Source organism: Amia ocellicauda, chromosome 16, assembly GCF_036373705.1.
Source record: "Amia ocellicauda isolate fAmiCal2 chromosome 16, fAmiCal2.hap1, whole genome shotgun sequence".
Taxonomy (NCBI): domain Eukaryota; kingdom Metazoa; phylum Chordata; class Actinopteri; order Amiiformes; family Amiidae; genus Amia; species Amia ocellicauda.
This window is the reverse complement of record NC_089865.1, coordinates 22,064,104-22,083,845: the sequence shown is the minus strand read 5'-3', so window position 1 is coordinate 22,083,845 and position 19,742 is coordinate 22,064,104. Positions and strand designations below refer to the sequence as shown.

The following is a 19,742-nucleotide window of genomic DNA, read 5'->3' as shown; positions in this document are numbered from 1 at the left end:
AGCGCTGTTAAGTTGCCCACATGTGAGCGGACTCGTATACACCAAGCGAAAGGACAATGGCTGCTCATTATTTAGCCCTGTGTGAATGGCATCATTTGTTCTTTACTAAGTTGTTCAGGGTGGCTCATGTTTTCAGCAGCTGTTTGTTATTGCAAGATGAAACGTGTTTCTTAAAAAAATAAAATCGTAAATGATCCAGCATTTTGTCTTGATGCTATTTTGTATTGTACATAGAGAATATATCTCTATGTCTCTGTCTCTCTATAGCTATATCTACATCCATATCCTAAAACAGTGGGGAACCTCACTATCACTATAAAGCTGTTGTAGATGTTCCTGCCCTGTTACTCATGAGGTTATGTTGTACTTCGTTTCTGAAAGCACTAAATATGGGAAGCATTCATATGTGTCCCTTTGATCATGCCTGCGTGGTCCAGAGATGACAGAGCATGAGGTCATTCCAGGCTCTTAGGAGGGATGCGGTAGCTTTGACTCGTCATCCGTGAAAACACTTTGATTACCATCATCAGGTTGATGAATTTCTGAAAAAAACTTCTTGGCATTTTAATGTTTTTGTTTCCAAAACATTAAAAATATGAAAGATCATTTACTATCACATGCAATCAGGAAGATTAATAGGAACAGCGAGTAAATGGCTTGAAGTTATCTGCTGTGCAATTAACCCTTTTAATAACGGCTAAATGTCAGTTCTGGCTTTATAATCTCGGGCTACATACATACATATGTAGATACAGAGGTCTACTAATTTACTAATTTCCAAAATGGCATATCATCTTCAACACACACAGTTTTTGCTGGCCATGTTTGGTGTCATTTTTCAAAGCCTGTAAACACCCTGCTCAGAACACAAAGGTACTGTTGTCTTCAGTGCCTGCTGTCTCTTAGCCCCTTGGCTATGAAGACGTCAGGTTTTAATGAAGTGGATTGTTTCAGAAAACCTGAGTCTTTCTTGATGGTTAGAAAGTGTGGAGAAAAGGAGAGAATGGGGGGGTACATTCTGACCACCAAATCTGTAGGTTGCCGACCCTCTCCAAAGCGGTGAAAGCTACTTCACTGCCACCCATTTCCATTTCTCCATGTCTTGTGGAAGTTAAATATAGTGCAAACAGGAGAACAGCTGTCAAAACACAGTATTTGGCTGCTGAGCAGAGAGAACTGTTTCTAATAAAAAGTAAGAATTTGCTGAATGGTCACTCACAGTGCAGTAATTTTATTTTATTTTTCTGTGCCTTTTTTCATTGGAAATATTTGTTCATGTCCTCTGCATCCCATCAAGTCGCACCTGGTTACAGCCCTAAGTTTTAGTCCTGGAGACCAGAATTCTGGGACATCTGTAGTGAATAATATCTGATCTCAGTCTCAGGAGCAAGGCCTACCTTCACCGCCTGTCAGGTCTTTGGGTGTTGTGTGTCTGATTTTAGGTAAGGAGTTGTGAAGCTGCAGCCAGTGATGTAGTTTACCTTTCCTTACAGTCTCGTATCAAACGTGACCGCTGTTTCTGCACAACTCTTATAGTACATCTGGATGTTCATTTGGCAGTTTGTGCTTTGCCATGGTCTTTCATAAAGATTCACTTTCCTGTCCTGTGCTTTATCCTTATTTGATATTACTTTCCTGCACCTCACTGTGATTTGACCATGGGATACTGCAGTAAACCTTTAAAGGTGAAGTGTAAGAAACACAATAGAACAATAATGATTCCTCTCAGTATATCTACTGACACAAAAAAGCTTTTGAAACTTAATCATAAGTCCAAAAATGAGTATATTTCCCCTTTCCTGTAATTTATTTCTATTTTTATGTTTCCCCATCTCTCTGAACATCCTATTGTGTCACTTGTGTCTGCTTGGATAACTCACCATGGTGAATAACAGCATCGCCAAACAAAGGCTCTTGAAGGATAGTGCCAATAGGAAGTTTGATAGAGAAGCGCATAAGCTTTCCCTATTGCTCTTAATCATACATAATACATTTGGTGACAAATTTAGCAGTACTATAACAATCCTCTCTATAATTTTCTCTTTAGTTACAAACATAAATAAAATAAATACACACACATACACAAACATTAAATGAATATACACCATGACATGAAATGTAAGTGAATCCAAAAGAAATACAAATCAAAACAGATGAGAATGAGGCATTACTTCAACACATTTGCAACACTAGTCCAAGAATCATCTCACCTTCTGCTGCTGTATGGCCAGACACTTCTTAATAGCTACGATACTGTCTGTGCTGCTCTACCCCAGCAACAAGCAGCCCAGCATGTAACCCCCTGGAGACAAAGCCAGGACATGGACACACACACACCCAGTCATTGAGACAGCTTGGACCTCAAACCCTTAGGGGTCAGCAGGTTAGAAGTCAGGATTTCGGATCAATTCAAAACCTTGCTGCGGTCAGCCGGTGTAGCCCTGCAAAGATAGCGGTAATTTAATAACTGTTTGGGCCAGGACCCAAGGGAGTGGGATGTGAACTGTAAACAAAATTATTTAAAGCCATTAGGCCTATGTGTGCAATATAGAGCTTCCCTCCTTTTGTTTTTGGCTTTAAATGTTCACTTACCCTTTTCACATAAGCACTGAGACTTCCAGAAAACCAAGTACAATAAATGGCCACCTCTCCTTGATTGTAGAATCCACAAGACATACATCCAGGAAAGGCCAAACCATATCACAATTGCTTTCTGCCGTTTGGATTCTGAATTCAGATTCTCCTCTTACACCGGTTTGAAATTGGCAGATCTGGGAAGACATCCATCAAGATTTGGTTTCCAGCTTCTGTTCAGAAGGACGGGCACTGCGGTGCTGTGGCAACTAAAGTGCAAACATATCTGCCTCAGATATCCTGCCACGGTCAAGGGTCACTATTGAGTAGCCAACCTCGGATCCCCCAGCCAATTCCATATTGTGACTGAGCTGTTGGAGTATACTCAACATGGGTTATAAGTTACTGCAATAGTCTCTGGGGGTGATTTTCTTCCTTTTAAATACTCAACTATGGTTTTATAACCTCAAGATTTCGATTACTGCATTTGATAAACACAATCAATTCCTCAATCTGATAATTGGAAATGGAAAGGACATTGTGGTATTGTTGTAAGTGGACAGACTCTTGCACAACAGTTATATTTGTAGGGATATGCTGAGCAGGTTTTCTCCCAACTTTTTGACCCGTCATCTTTTGTAATCGCAGTGAAATGATTTTGCCTTCTTTTATTATTGCCTTTATAAAATAAGGCTATGACATGAATGGCCGTTTCCAGCCAGCGTTCCTGATGGCTTGTTAGCAGTGTAGTGACCCTATGATTAACCTTCTGTACGGAAAGGGCCTCTGTCTGCTGCTCTGAATCTATATAGACTTATTTTCCAGGTCTGTGCTAGACGTCTTTGTGCTGAACTTGAGACAGAGGTTGATTTTAAGTTCTGTATTACAAAAAAAAGTTCAGATATATCCATTCTGCCACCCTCCATCGATTTTTGATTAAGTTTATGGTTCCATTCTTATGAGTGACCTGCAAGCAGCAGCCGAGCTCGGACATGCACTTGTAACTGTGCCTTGTGAAGGTTCCCAACCTGTACACAAAGAAGCCAAAAAACTGCGAGATCAAACTTCATAGGCAGCCAGAAATGCGTTATTTTCCGTCCCTCTGTCCGTGTGGATGTCACACCATCGAAACATGAGAACAGATAATGATGGAGCTCATTCACTCTGATTCGCTGAACTTGTAAATGTGCTTTCTGTGAGAAATAAACACTTAATGATGAGTTCTCCATTTCTTGCACATTGTGCTTGTTATTCAGTGTTTGGCGTTAAGGGATTTGGGGACTTTTTGTTGATTCCCTGTACGCTTTCCATTTCTGTGGTGTTATGGCGCAATTCACTACAATAAGATCTGTTTATGCTAGGAAATGGGTTACTATCTATCTTAGTTCAGACATGGAGCATAACATGAACCTGTGATGTATTTACCTCTGTCTCTTGTGCTTGAGTGACTTTAAATAATATCCTTCCTCAAGAAACATGGACACGTCTGTTGTGGCTTTTAAACGGCAATTTATAGGCTGCGAATTCTTGTAAATAATCCAGAATGGCATTTTAATGAAGAGTGATAACCTGGCAGGGTTTTTTTATTTTAAATTAAATAAAATTGTGAACCGAGTAATCCAAATATGAGTGTATTTCTTTTTTTGGTCTTTGTCTCTGATTCCCAGCAGATAAAATGAATTTGATGCATTAAGGTTTTTTTTTTTTTTTTTTTTTTTTTTTTGACATTTTGACAGCTTGTGGTGTGACATGTTTTCATTTCACTGGCTGGATTTCTCCAAAGTGTCAAGAATAAGGAAAATAAAGTTCTTGATTTAAGTGGCCCTCTGAGGTTAAGAAATACATTGTTAATAGAATGTCTATTTAAAAATATGCAGTTTTTTAAAACATTCAAACCTTGTATTTTTAAATGGCATTTCCACTATGTGTTTATAGTCTCAGTGGCTCTCTGTGATTGTACACCTTTTGGGAGCTGTTTTGAGACTTCTATTAAGTTGCTTTACATAGTAGGAAATGTAAACCCTTCTGAGAATTATGACAAAGCACAGAAAAAGAAAAAAGGTTTCTACCAACCTTCTGCTTAATTAATGCTTAATCTTGTATAAAACTATTTGCCTGTTTTTCTCTCCAGATTTCCTAAGTCATTCGATTACAAGCCATGCATTCTCAAATGTAACCCTTGAAAATGAGTGCGTCATCAGTGGCAGCTTCGACTTTAGATTCACAGATAATAGTATAGATTCACGATGCAATGTTTTTACAGCTACACAACTTTACAACTTCAAACAGGCTCTGTTGCTTGTGTATGACTTATGTCATGTAGGCTTAACATTTTGCTACTATTTTTGTGATTTTATTTTGGGTTATTTTACAGTTTTACAATATCTCCAGATGTGTCATCCTCGCCACTAACCCCTGTGTCTGTGCCTTTCAGAAGGGGGAGCAGGACCGCGTCTTACCATCGCAGGAGTTGAAGGATCACCTGATGTTCGAGGTGCCTCTTAATGACTCGGGCTCGGCTGGCCTGGGGGTCAGCCTGAAAGGAAACAAGTCCCGCGAGACGGGGGCCGACCTGGGCATCTTCATCAAATCCATCATCCACGGTGGTGCGGCCTTTAAGGTACAGAGGAACACACTTGGAAGTGGGATGGGTGGTGGGGCGAGACATCGTGGCAACCTCCCTTGACAGCATGAAAGCAGCAGCAGCTGGCATCTATTTAGATTCCCTTTCCGATGACCTTCCCACCTCTCTTCCCAGCATTCTCGACCTTGTCAGATAGCAACCAAAGGTTTTCAATAGCATTCGCTCTGGGACGCACTCTGGCCTCCTGAGAGCGCACTGCACTGTGTCGATGTGAGTGCGAGACGGGCAGTATGGAGACCACACTACAATGCACAGGGGGCTGTTTGCATTCTTCTAGACCATTGTTATTTAGTACAGACCCATTACTACATTTTATTTCTTGTTTTATTTCTCTTTAAACATTGTTTTAGCATAAACATTGACAAGATTTACTAATAATACCAGAAATATGTGTTTCTCAGCATCATTTAGACAAGCATTAGTCTGCCTTCAAAGTGCCTTTGTGATAGTCTTCTCCACAGTTTGGCATTCAGATTTGTAATCTTGCAGATGTAGAAAAGCACTAGACGGTGAAATTGCTTTTATTTACTTTTTCCGGTATTTGCTCATTAAAAATGTGTTATATGTAGCACAATCTGTTTAAAAATAAGTTAAACAAATTTGTTTTATTAAAAAGGAAGATTTATCTTAAAAGCTGCTGAAGATAAAGTCTCTGAATTAGTACATTCAAAAACACATTTAACCAGGTGAAGCTGGGTGTGTTTTGTGTCTGCTAAGTAAATGACCATGCTGTTCGATTTATTTCACTGGCCAGTTTTGATATGCTTTCTTTCAAAAATGCCCTCATCTCTAATACTATGTTGCAAATACTAAAGCCCTTGCTCATTAGCTCTAAAAAAGTCCTGTTTTGCAGAAGAAAAGAGAGTAGCTCAGCATGCACTCCATTCTGTATTCATATATTCACTGACACTTGCATTCATTATTTTTAATTTAAAATGCAGTTAAAAAAACGGTCCCATTTATAAAAGGGCTTTTTTGGTATTATTTTTCTTGGAACCAGTTTCAATATATTAAAAGCTTTCCAGAAAGATTTTCTCTCCCTCCATTAACCCCTAAATCTAGCAATATTCCTTATTGCTAACTTTAGGCCATGCAAGAGTACTGCCAGTGCCGCATGACTGCGCTGCTAGTCTGTAATCTAATGCTACCCAAATGGCACAGTAATCTGTTTGGGGATTACTGGAGCTGCATGCTTTCTGAACTGTGCACTCACTTTCACCTGTGCAGGGGATTTACAGAGGGGAATGGTTCTCATGTAATACTGCAAAAGATCAGTGAAACAAGGCCAACAGGAAAAGGAGGCATGGAAACTGTTCAAGTTTAAGAAAAAGGCCAGGGCGTTGTCAATCAATCACTCCATTTTTATTTGGTACAATACGTTGTCACAGAACAATTTCACAGTTTTTAAACTAGCACGGGCAGTTACAATTCAGCCCCTATGACCACGAAAGTGAATTTATCCATCAGACATGGAGGAGGGAGAGAGAGAAACAGAAATCACCTGTTGGCTTTCTTGACACCAGTCCATCACTCTGATAGATGTCTGATTGCAGCTGTCATTGGAGAAGGTGTGGAGCAGGTATGACTGGAAGAATGCAACGTGTAGGCTAATATGTACACACAAACACACACACACACACACACACACACACACACACGTATATATGGGGGTGAGTTCCTTGGAAAATAAATTGCTCCAGAGTATATATTCAGCTCTGGTTTATTGCCATAGGACTTAGGTGTTCCCTCTTAAGTCCCTGACAAAACTACCACCAAAGGATTGTAAAACCAAAGACCAAAATATACTCAATAAAGGTTCATAATGGACTTGAAGGGAAGCTGGGCTGTGGGCTGAGGGCACTAGATCCCAGCTGCCAATAAGCGTGTTTCACCTTGTGTGACCGGAGAGCTCACAGCACTGCACCGAAGTACACAAGGAGTAGTAGGAAAGAAAAGTTCATTGTGCAGAAGTTTTGCGCCTTTCTTTCCAAGCTCACTAACACCATCCACATGATCTCATCTGGTCTCGGTGTAAAACAGCTTTAAATCCTTCCATTGATTCTGTCCTGATGCCACCTCAGCGGAGGGGCCAAAAAAAAAAAAAATGAATGGGAGTGCACTGGCACCGTGGGTCTCCTGTCAAGAATATTAAGTGCAATTAGAGAATTAAAGACCTTGCTAATGATCTAGATTTTACCCTAGCACATGGGTACCAGACTTTTCCCATTTGTCTCTCCTCGGAGTCTGCTCTGGCTGCTGTGTGGTAACTCAATGGGAGCCGTGCTACGAGCTGTATTACAGGGAAATGTGCTTAAAATTAAATCTGAAATCATGGGAGGAATGTTATTTCTTGTGGAAGAAGTCACTTTTCTTCTGCAACTGCAAGTGACAGCCTTATAAAAAAAAACGTGTTTGTATTTTAATACTTTTAATGGTGGGCTCAGTATCCTTTTTTTCTTCAGCCTTTCTATGCAATTCCCAGTTGTGTGTTGAGAGCCTAAAACATGTTCATAAATTCTCCATTTTGACATATTGGCTGCTGACTCAGGCTCTCTCTGTAATTAATAATGTACAGCAGCCTAGTTACAGTTAATGTTGCTATACATGATATGTGAATCATATTTCATTTTCCATGTAAACACTTCATGGGCAGCCATTTATATTCAACTTGTTGCATGCATGTCTTACAGAAGGCAAATTGTGCTACTGGATTAGGTATTGAATCTAACAAACCAAAACATTTTTGAAACCGTTTTCTAAAGTAGTGATTGCAAAACACCTTTCATTTACATCAGTGATGGGTCGCTCCCATCCTCGATGGCCTGATTCCTGCAGGTTTCCGATGTACCTTTAAATTAGCAAATGATTAATACATCTCTACCCCAATATAACGTGGTCCTCGGGAGCCAAAACATGTTATATTGCTATGCTTTGTTTTGCTATGGCCTCGATTCCGTTATTAATAGTCAGCAAATAATCTGTTTTATATCGGTTAAACTGTATATCGTTTTTGTAATTACAACAATTATTGTATAAGCTTACTTAAATGATAATATATTAACAGAACATGTACTAAACATTGGTAAATGTAACCAGGGGGCTAGGTTTCATCAGACATCAGTCGTTAGATCTGTGTGTAATGCTTTGGAAAATTCACATAAAATACGCTTTAAATTACACTTCCTTACAAATTGTTGTAAAAAAAGATGTTGGTATTTTAGCAAATATTAGCATGGGTCACTTAGCCGCTGTTATATGTAGATTGTGACGTAATGTGAACTGCAAAGTATTCAATAGTTTGAAAACAATTTGGAGATGGGAGATTGTACTTTTAAAAAGGGTTAAAATGAAGCTAAATAATTTAAAGTAATGAATGCATTTAAATTGTCAATGCATGACTTTAAGACTTGCAGACAAGACAATGCAATGAAGATTTTAGTGAAAGTTTACAAATGCTCTAAATAAGGCTTTGTGTTTCGATTTTCAAAACCATTTTTGCTTTACCAAATTCACATTATATCTGATTGGGCTAGAGGTGTCCCTGGACAGGTGTTTTCACTTATTATTTAAATTATTAATTCAGTTAATTGATTAAGATCTGGGGTTGAACAATAACCAGGGGACACTGTGCCACTTGAGACTGTCTTGCCCATACCTGATATATATATTTATACATACTAGTATGTTACATTTTTGTGTGTATATATACACCGATCAGCCATAACATTATGACCACTGACAGGTGAAGTGAACAACACTGATAATCTCGTTATCATGGCAACTGTCAGCGGGTGGGATATATTAGGCAGCAAGTGAACATTTTGTCCTCAAAATTGATGTTTTAGAAGCGGGAAAAATGGGCAAGCGTAAGATCTCACCGACTTTGACAAGGGCCAAATTGTGATGGCTAGATGACTGGGTCAGAGCATCTCCAAAACTGCAGCTCTTGTGGGGTGTTCCCGGTCTGCAGTGGTCAGTACCTATCAAAAGTGGTCCAAGGAAGGAAAAGCGGTGAACCGGCAACAGGGTCATTGGCGGCCAAGGCTCATTGATGCAAAAGCGAAGGCTGGCCTGTGTGGTCTACTCCAACAGACGAGCTACTGTAGCTCAAATTGCAGAAAAAGTTCATGCTGGTTCTGATAGAAAGGTGTCAGAACACACAGTACATCGCAGTTTGTTGCGTATGGGGCTGCGTAGCCGCAGACCAGTCAGGTTGCCCATGCTGACCCCTGTCCACTGCCGAAAGCGCCTACAATGGGCACGTGAGCATCAGAACTGGACCACAGAGCAATGGAAGAAGCTGGCCTGGTCTGATAAATCACGAGTTCAAGGTGTTGACTTGGCCTCCAAATTCCCCAGATCTCAATCCAATCGAGCATCTGTGGGATGTGCTGGACAAAGAAGTCCGAGCCTTGAAGGCCCCACCTCGCAACTTACAGGACTTAAAGGATCTGCTGCTAACGTCTTGGTGCCAGATACCACAGCACACCTTCAGAGGTCTAGTGGAGTCCATGCCTCAACGGCTCAGGGCTGTTTGGGCGTCAAAAGGGGGACCTACACAATATTAGGCAGGTGGTCATAATGTTATCGGTGTATATTTATGTGCTATCTTCATAAAATATGACTTCAACAGTTTCTGCTCTTTCAGTGGACCCCTGAAAGCTTTAAGTGACATTTTAGGTAAAAACACATGTAAACTTAACTTTACACTATATGCCTTAAGAAAGTTAGCCATAGTGTCAAGTCCTTTTCCGAGAATTCTAGTTTGCATGATTAAAAACAAACCAATAAAACGTTTACCATTCTCACTTTGGGGAAAAAAGGGAGAGCAACAAGAACATCTACTGAAAGTGAAAAGTACACATTATTCCCATAAGTGGCATGAATCTAGGATTGTTATATATTGCTCTGAAAACATGATTTAATATATAAATATATATAATAAGTCCAGTGAGTAACCTTATTGTTGCTACACCTGAAACAATAAATATGTTTCTGATTGAGTCACTCTGACTGTCGGCTGAGCTTTGAGTAATCCGTCACCTGCAGTGAGACAGACTGACTGTTATTGATAATTTCAAAATAAAACCTTATTCACCTTGTTGCTCCACAGTGTGGGTCTTTAACTTTCCTCCGCCACCTCACCGTGGTCAACTGGGTCACTGTATTCAATGGAGTTTTCTACACGGAAAACAATTTGTTAATTAAATATAAATCTTTCTGTAGCCCAGTGTATGTGGAACACTAGTGTAATTGAGTCCATAGTGGTACAGATGAGGTCTGTGCTCCAATATGAGTGAGCATTGGTATTTACTTCCCTTTTAAATTTTAAAGATAAGTGAAGAGTTAGGGAGAAGTTGGCTCCAGGAGATGAAGCAAAATAAGCCCATTGTTCTGCTGCATTCAGCTTCTTGCATTAGGTTTTCCTGCCTCTAGTCTTCCACAGCGGGGCTATATTATGGACAGAACACAATTAGATTTGCATGTTTACATATATACACACACATGTAAAAACTGTCAGTGATGGCAGTGTTAACGGTTCACAGTTTTTATTCCCAGAACATTTTCTGACCCCCAGCATTCTTAACCAGACCTCTTTGACTAATGAGCAGAAACCTCCCAAATACCACCACAGATCTGACCCATTCAGTGCAGTATTATATCATTTTTCACTCACAGCTTTACATTCTCTGCATTTCACAGTGCTGCTGACATAAGACTGAAATTACTTATTTATTGTTTTATTAACTGCCTTGCTTTGAGAACATTACAGCACATATCAATGCCACTTTCTGGTTCCAAGTTCGTGATGAATCATGCAAGGAAAAAGGCCAAAACAAAACAAAAAAAAAAAAACAATTCGGAAAAGAGTCGTGGCTCAGTAGTTGGAGCTTAGGTAGCTTTTAATCTGAGATGAAGCGGGCTGGGGGCTAATTAATGGATGTCTGAAGGTCAGTCCAGATTCGGCCTCAGAAGTTAAAGGGCAGGTTAAAGGTCAAAGTGAAGGAATGACAAGCACTAAGATGCTTGGAATCCATTGCGGTCTAAAAAGAATCTGGGGGTTATTTTACTGACACTGTCATTAGCTCAGGATTAGGTTGTAGTGCCTGTTGACATTTATACATAAAATCCAAAGGTACTTTGCAGTTACTTGGAGTATTTAACGGTATCAGAAGTCCTAGCACAGTCCTCATAAGTGTTAGAGCTCATTAGAAAGAGCATAAGAGAAACACCACGGGGAAATCTTGCATGTGGACTGTGCCTTCTAGTGATGGGAGGTAAAATGTCCATGTTTTGAACCCTGCATCTCATCTGAATTAAAATACAACCATGCTTTATTATGGATGTCCTCTCTGACAAAAGTTACACAGAGTGGAAATTATCAAATTAAATGCAGTATACCCTTCATTGCGAAGAGAATGCTTTGCTAATTCCCTTACTTTCCCTTTCCCACTAAAAGTAAAATCCTCCCCGGCATTCATTTCCTCATTGCGTTTAATAATATGCACAGAATAATGCTCTAGGGAAAACGCTGCATCTGCCTTAATAGTTTTAATGCTAATGAGCCTTCTTCATGTTTGTTTTCTTTCACACTGGACAGAGCATTTTTCTGTTATATTTAGTACGTGGAAAGCTTTGAAATGATAATACGTGTGCCAGTTTCAACTGCATTTCAGCCCTTTTTATATTTTTGTCAGTTTAATTATTTGCGAAGTCATATTTTTCAGCTCATTAAGTCGTTGTATGCTTCGGGTGTTTGACTTTGTGTGCGGCTCCATCTTTGAATTGTAATTGTGCCAAAATTAACATAATTAATTTACCTGCTGTGTAAATGACTCCTGTCTGGGTCAGAGCCCACCCCCTACACTGTGCTTCAAACCAGCTCCTCACAGACACTTCCTCAGCTCACTGAAAAACACATTGTACAATCAAAGTGATGAGAAGCCCATAAAATGTAAGGATTAGAATTATTATAGTTTGAAACAAGTTCCTCGAATGCGGATAAAACTGTCAAACCTTAAAGCGTAAGGAGAGGGGTTCAATGTAGTGTTACATTTTTCCATTTGTAGCTACAGCTCTTAAACAACAAAGCCACGCTGCTTTCTGCATTTAACATCCTGAAAGCATGTATAGCAGTAAAATCCTGTAGTCTGTATCTCCATTTCTGCTCTTTAGCACTGTGTGTTTGATATGGGAAGACAGCCAGCACTGATAACCAATATTTTATGAACAGAATCTAAAACAATCAAATAAAACTCGCTATTTAAAAGGAATCACTTTTCTATTTGGTGTTACATTTTAAGAAACCGCACCCCACTGGCTTTGTTCTTCCGCTAAAACCCTGAATGGAAAACATGTTCTTTTTTTATTTTTATGCGAATGAGGAGAGAGAGATCAAAGGGAACTTTTTTTTTAAATGTACTCTAATTAATATTCATCATATAAACATTCAGCGCTTTTCAACACTCCCTTTGAATATTCAAGAATCATAATTCTTTGTTATGCAACTTGGATGCAGAGCCGGAGCCATTATAACCGGCACCATAATAAACCCCAGAGCTGTGCGTCTTCAGTATCTGCTTGACTTGCATTTTGCCAGGAACACATGAATGAGACGGGAGCACAAAATATTTTTTTCCTTTTCTGAGCTTTTAAGCACAGTAATATGAAGACCTGTCTGTCCAACGACTGAATTTTTTGCCAATAGAGCCATTTTCTGTAAAATTTGAAGATGGCTTCTTCACTTTTTCTGTTTCCCATGCACGTGAAAAAAGTCCCATCCACGATAGGTTTGGGGTTGAATGACACCGCACACATCCCCGTGGGGCTCAGGTGTTAGAGCCTTGCCTGGCAGCTGAGAGTTGATGTTGCGCACCAGTGATCCAGTGTTTCGGTTCTGCTCTTTGACCCTGACCTCCTCGCTGTGTTTCAGGATGGGCGGCTGCGCGTGAACGACCAGCTCATAGCCGTGAATGGGGAGTCTCTGCTGTCGAAGTCCAACCACGAGGCCATGGAGACGCTCCGGCGGTCCATGTCCATGGAGGGGAACATTCGGGGGATGATCCAGCTGGTGGTGGCGCGAAACCTGGAAAGGCCAAACAAGGTAATCCCAAAAACCAGCCTTGTAGAGGATTTGAGAGACAACGGACCTTAAAAATAATAATAAACATCCCTGGGGTCCATTACAATGCCATTCCATAATGCAATTCATATAATTGATCCATTACAGTCTGGTTACACCATCTTCATGCTTCAATTGGATAAACCTCCGAATGTCTGCATCCTGCATTTACTGACCGACAATTCCAATACTGCTGTTAATATTTGCTTTGCACACTGCCTTTTATTGTGTTATAAGTCTACAACACGATTGTAATTGTCCGAAGTATCACTGATCTCACCAAAACTGCTTTTCTTCTAGAATTATAATTGACCTCAGGTCTATATAAAATCGAAAGAACATATTCACGGCATAAAACGGCTTGGGTTAATGGCAAAAACAGTGAAATGATGAAGTAACAAAACTGCATTTTTACTTTCCTCTTCATTTTGTATGTATACATTGTGTATACATTGTGTAAATTAATCTTTCCTGTATGTGAACTTTTGCCCTTGATGATTACTTTAACATCATCCATACAGGCCAAATGGATGTGGTGAACTAGATATGAACTGGGAAAGATATGAAATATAGTTCAAAGTAGTACTTGATTCCTCAAATGGGAAAATGAGTATATGTAAGTATAAGCTGAAAATAAGCTCAACCTTCTGTTTAGACATGATTTACAATAAACTGAGTTACCTATAATGCTGCATTTCCTAAACGTATTACATAACTTCATATATTACTGATGCTAGGGGTTACCTCCCTCTGACATTGAAGGTCTTGTAAGTTACTCCACTGTCTTTATTACTCCTTGGCTCTGAATTGCCTGTCAGTTTTAGCCCAGCCTCGACACCTCAACACGCCGTACTCTGCTGATGTCAAACCGATACCCCTCCACTGCCCATCAAACTGACAGATGAGTCTTTTCATGCCAACAGCATTAGTAAAACAGTTACTGTATCCTACAGCCATACACAGAATACAGTATGTTTTACCCAGAACAATATTAGTTTCACAGGATTCAGGTTTCTAGAGAGAATGAACTACGGAGTCAGAAATGAGTGCAAATTAGGCTGGTATAAGTATATGTGTATATGTATTTATAATGCCAGTGCTACTCAAACATAGGACTTTATTTTGTCTGCCATGTCCGTTTAAATGCACCAACCTCACTGGCAACGTTACAAGTACCCAGGGCAAATTAGATTGGTTCAACAAAATGGATGGTTTTCCCTATGTTTTTGGGAATTCGGCTTAGTTTTTGTTCAGAAGAATGGTGTGAGGGCTTTGAGACTAAACATTTTCTTATTTTTGAGTTAAAGCTTCGGGATCTTAATTCATGCTACACCTTATTAAAAGGAAGTGCTACAAATGCATGTGTTTTTTTATATCAGGGAAATGAACTAATTCAATTGGGGAACAAAGCGAATGTCAAGGTGTTCAAAAGACACCAATGTGAATCAGCTACCCTGGGACTTCTGCTCAGCTTCATTTTTTCTCCTTCATCCATCAGCGAAGGTGAACGGGGGGTCACAGACCCGCTCGATGAATAGAGTCCGACCCCCGCATCGAGAACCTTTTCTATCCCCGCAGTCCATATGGACGTCTAACTGCCGTATAATTGTGTCAGACAAAAGAAGCCATATCTCTTTCAGATTTATGGTTATTGTAAACTGTAGCGACGGGCCGCCTCTTGAGAAATGGTGCTCCGGCTCTATGTATGATTATTGTTTTTGTAAAATAAAGATACATTTTTATAGGATGTGTCCAGGGTTCAATGATAATGTTGTTAGACCCCAAACAGAAACAGGGAGGGCAGGTCAGGACCATGACCCACTCTCGTTGTGGACTTTGTCAAGGTTTGCTCCATCTCCTCGCTCTCCCAACAATCTATTATTATTGGCCAAGACAGTAATGTGGCCTAAAATGAAGGATCTGTTCTGTTAGCCGCATACTTTAATTAGTGCTACTACTGATCAGCTGCTATGGTATCGATTCATGTAATTCATCATCGGGAGAAAGCAGATTTTTAAGTGAATGCTCGCTGCTTTGCTCGGCAAATTTTAGCATTCCCAGTGGGCCCAGCTTTAATTTAGTAATAGTTTGTCTTAATGGAATAAAAGCCTTAGCAAAACATGCTGTAATTTGTTCAATGGGGTTTGATTGAAGGGACTTTGGAAGACTGTGCTGTTATATTGTTTCTACCCTGACATAATTTGCTTCTGAGAGTGTATTTGTTTTTGCCTGGCACTTATACCTCTTCTGCATGGGCAAGCTGGTAAATGCACTGAAATTCTGGGTCTGCTGGTGGAATAGGCAGAAAATAACCACTTAGTGTCAGATTGTTTATTTATTTATTTATTTTCCATTTCAAAATGGATTCACATCAAAAAGACACATTTGGAGAACCGTTCCCTCCCCAGATTGCAAGGAGGTTTATAACGAAGCTCTTTAGCACTTTGTAGAAGAACTTGTTTGGCGTGTCTGTGTGGGTGCGTGTAATGGAAGGTGTCTGTTCTTGCATGTGTAACCTGCAAATAATTAGCCACCCCTTTCCTTGTTTTGCAGGTGGTAATTTAGCAAACCAGAAGAATTCGACATAATTATATCCTCTGATGGGTCTGGTTTTCTGAAATTTGCCTCAGCCGGTGTATGTCGTGGAATACATTATAGGAACACGGGATGTATGGAACTCGATTTTGTTTGATTCTGTTAGATAAATAGATAGATAAATAAATAATAGCGAAAGATAAACAATAGTGGGGAAAGAAAAAAAAAAAGAAAAGGAGAGAGAGCTCACTTGTCTTAAAAGCTTTGGCACAGATGTTAAAGCTTTTAGCAAATCAGTGCTGCCCGCCCCGACTGTACCAGTCCCCCTTGCCCTGCTGTAGAGCCTTCAGGGAAATGTTATTAAGGTACGGCCAGATCTAATCACATCCTGTCACCATAGCTTTTAAGTAGCATTCTCAATACCCTGGCATAATCTGATTATAAGATCTTGGATGGTAATGAAATCAAGCTCAGGGAATGCCTGGGCTCCCCAGCTCTGGACTCTGGCCCTGCAGCCTCAGGGGGGCGGGGGGATCCTTCACTGGCTCCTTTGTCTAAAGCAGCAGGTTGAAATCTGTCCATTGTTTCCCGATTTAACGGTTTGTTAAGCTCTTATTGATCCCGAGTAAATGCGATATCATGATCAGGGCAAGCAGGGCAGGAGACAGTCTTGGGTAGTGTTCTTTAGGATGGAGGTCAGGCCTGTGAGCAGCGATGTGTCACTCTCTCAGCTTTGAGACACGATATTATTGTGTTAATAGATGTATGGGCACCATCACCTTCCAGCAATACTGGCAGTACACTGTTGTCCATAATATTGTGATTTATACTGGCAGTCATGGTGCCAAAACCACACACAAACTAAAAATGTAGCACATGACCTCTTGTACAATCCATTGCTGGTTCTTGTTACTGTTGGTTTTTAGTTATAGGCTGTCATTTTGTTTTAAAGTGCCCTAACTTTTATGGACTTATGAATTGAAAAGAGAGATAGAGACTCACCTTCTTCAATCTGAATATTTGTGTCTAGTTAAGTGCATTGAAAGGAAAATGGTAATACAATGTGGGTAGCGCTGTTCTGAAATAATGTAACATCAGATAGTCAAAAGAAAAGCTATTGTCTTTTACTTTTTCTTTCTCTCCCTCCTTCAGATCACATAGATTAGCTTATCTTTGTTGTCAACAAAAACTGTATACAAAAACTTGTATAAAACCCTGCCAAACCCTCATGGCAAATTTATCTGATACAAGTTTTGACGTATGTATTCCTGACAGATATAAAGCATTACTTTCTTTCAGTACTTAATTAACTTTACGACTGAATGTCTGAGGAGGGATAATAGGAATGTACACAATCAAGCAGACATCACACAACTCCAGACGGGCTGGTGGAGGTTCCTAGCGAATACAGCACGTCTTGTTTTTAATTGACCATTTACATAGAAAGTATATATATATATATATATATATATATATATATATATATATATATATATATATATATATATATAGATATATAGATATAGATATATATAGATATATATATATATATATATATACACCGATCAGCCATAACATTATGACCACTGACAGGTGAAGTGAATAACACTGATAATCTCGTGGGTCTCAATCCAATCGAGCATCTGTGGGATGTGCTGGACAAACAAGTCCGATCCATGGAGGCCCCACCTCGCAACTTACAGGACTTAAAGGATCTGCTGCTAACGTCTTGGTGCCAGATACCACAGCACACCTTCAGAGGTCTAGTGGAGTCCAAACTCAAATGTTCAGTGCTTTCATATTATGTCAGAACATGATTTTTTTTTGTTTTTTTAACAGTGAATAACAGATTCACAGAAATGATAATTCTGTGATAAATCAGCAATAAAAGCAAAGAAATGTTGGAGACATGAGATAATGAACATCCCTCTTTTACGAATATTAAGTAAAATCCAATTGGCTTTTTAAAAATGTTTGAATAAACACAAATGTATTTAATTGGTTATTATGGCTTAATCGTATGTTTTTCCAATGTCCTTCTTGAAACCAAAAAAATAAGAATACAAATATCGCCTCCCTCCCTTCACAGAACTGATGTCACCTTTCTACACCATGTGACGTATCTACAGCACAGAGATGATATCCTACTTTTCTTTTCCCCCAAATCTAGTTGTATGATGTTTTAATCGAACGGACTGAAGTGTACCCAGATTGGCATGTATCCCACCATATGTATTTCCCATGTGAGCAGGCCTCTGTTGGCTGGTAAAATATAGTTGAATTGACACCTTCACAATTGGCTTTTTTTTCTCCTGTTCCATTGAGGTTGTCTAGCCATTTTTTGTATATACTGCTGAAATGTCTGCTTTTCATTAAGGCTCCAACACTTTTTATTTGCCACCTGATGGCCTGCTCATGATTCAGCCCAGCAGTTCAATCACATTCAAGTAGAGTAAAAAAGAAAGGAAAGAAATGAAAGCGGACCCCTATAAACAGGTGTCTGCAATTAAAAGCACACCTATGGCATGTGTCAGGTTACAGATGGCAGCGTAGAGGTTTCGGGGTTGTGACAGTGAAATACATTAATACTAATGCAGCTTTTTGTTTCTGTAATGTTGTTGTTCTCTTGTTTTACAGTGAATAAGCGATCAGGTCTTTAAGAGCGACAGTCTGGGTGTCACATTACGCATTTAAATACTGTGTGACAACTTATTTTCACTGTGAGGATCCCGTAGTGTGCTTCTGTTTCTCAACGGCTGTGTGCTTGTATTTTTGTTTTTACCCAAGACGAGTCATCCGATCAATATTAGAAAAACTGCTTTCAGGAAAGGAGGGGGGGAAGTGATCTTTGTGATGCTGTAGAGTTTGAGTTTTTTTTACATGTATGTGTTTGTCTGCAGGGGTGAAAGGAGTAGTGAACTGTAATTCTGCATCTACTTTTGCAAAATAATGTAAATCCACTTTTTTTTTTTTTTTTTTTTTTTTTTACAAAAAGTTATTTTCAAGCCACATTGAAACACACTGGACAAGTTACATCATTCTCTGATTGGCTCGGCTCGTTTGGATTTGGATTAGTCATCTTCTGTAACCGTCACTTTCCGACTGATATGCATTTTTGAAACCGACAAGCTCCATGTTCTTCTTCCGTTTCAAATAGAGGCTGACAAGATTTAAATGGAAGATTTGGCCCAGGAAGCCTCATTGATCCTCTCTAATCTTATTCACTTTCAGTCACTGTCTTATTTTTGGCAACATTTGCCCTTTACTTTTCCACAAACCTGCACACTGACCAGTCTGCCGAAACACAGTCCACAGGGATAGGATAGGAGTTAACGGTTCATGCATGGCACCATTGCAGGGTATCTGGTCATCAATGCCCTGGAACTTTTTATACAGCACCTCCAGTAATTATTTGCACCTGTTGTATTAAATATAACAACAATAAAAAGATATGTTGAAACCAGTACAGGAAACTGTAAGGGGATTTTTCAGCTTCTTTCCATGCACTTGCACAGCACTGAACAGTAAAGCATGAGATCAGTGAATCTGACATCTAAGCTGTCCACAGCCCCTTGGTGAGCTCTCAAGGAAAGGATTAACAAAGCTGGAGTGCTCCAGTTGTCTTATGCTGTTCTCTGTTTTCCCCTTATTTCCAAAAGATTTGTTTTCTCTGTGCATTAAAGTTTATGAGGAAGGTCAATCATTCAAACCCACGGCCAATTACAAGCCGCTGGGTTTATTTCTGTTTATGCACACATCACACACACTTCGCAAACTACACCGAAACCGAGGAAAACAAATAACCGCCTGCCTTGTTGTTCAGTCATGCTCACACTGTGCCGTAAAGGACATTGAGATTAAAGCAAT

General features: G+C 39.7%; 1 protein-coding gene across 1 annotated transcript in view; it reads left to right on the top strand.

Moving 5' to 3' along the window:
- LOC136711995 (partitioning defective 3 homolog B) overlaps positions 1–19,742 on the top strand; it is a 272,341-nt gene that overhangs the window by 123,119 nt on the left and 129,480 nt on the right. Inside the window, exons 11-12 of the mRNA XM_066688637.1 lie at positions 5,009–5,194; positions 13,152–13,322. Of these exons, the coding sequence (XP_066544734.1) occupies positions 5,009–5,194; positions 13,152–13,322 (357 nt within the window). The remainder of the gene's footprint in view (positions 1–5,008; positions 5,195–13,151; positions 13,323–19,742) is intronic.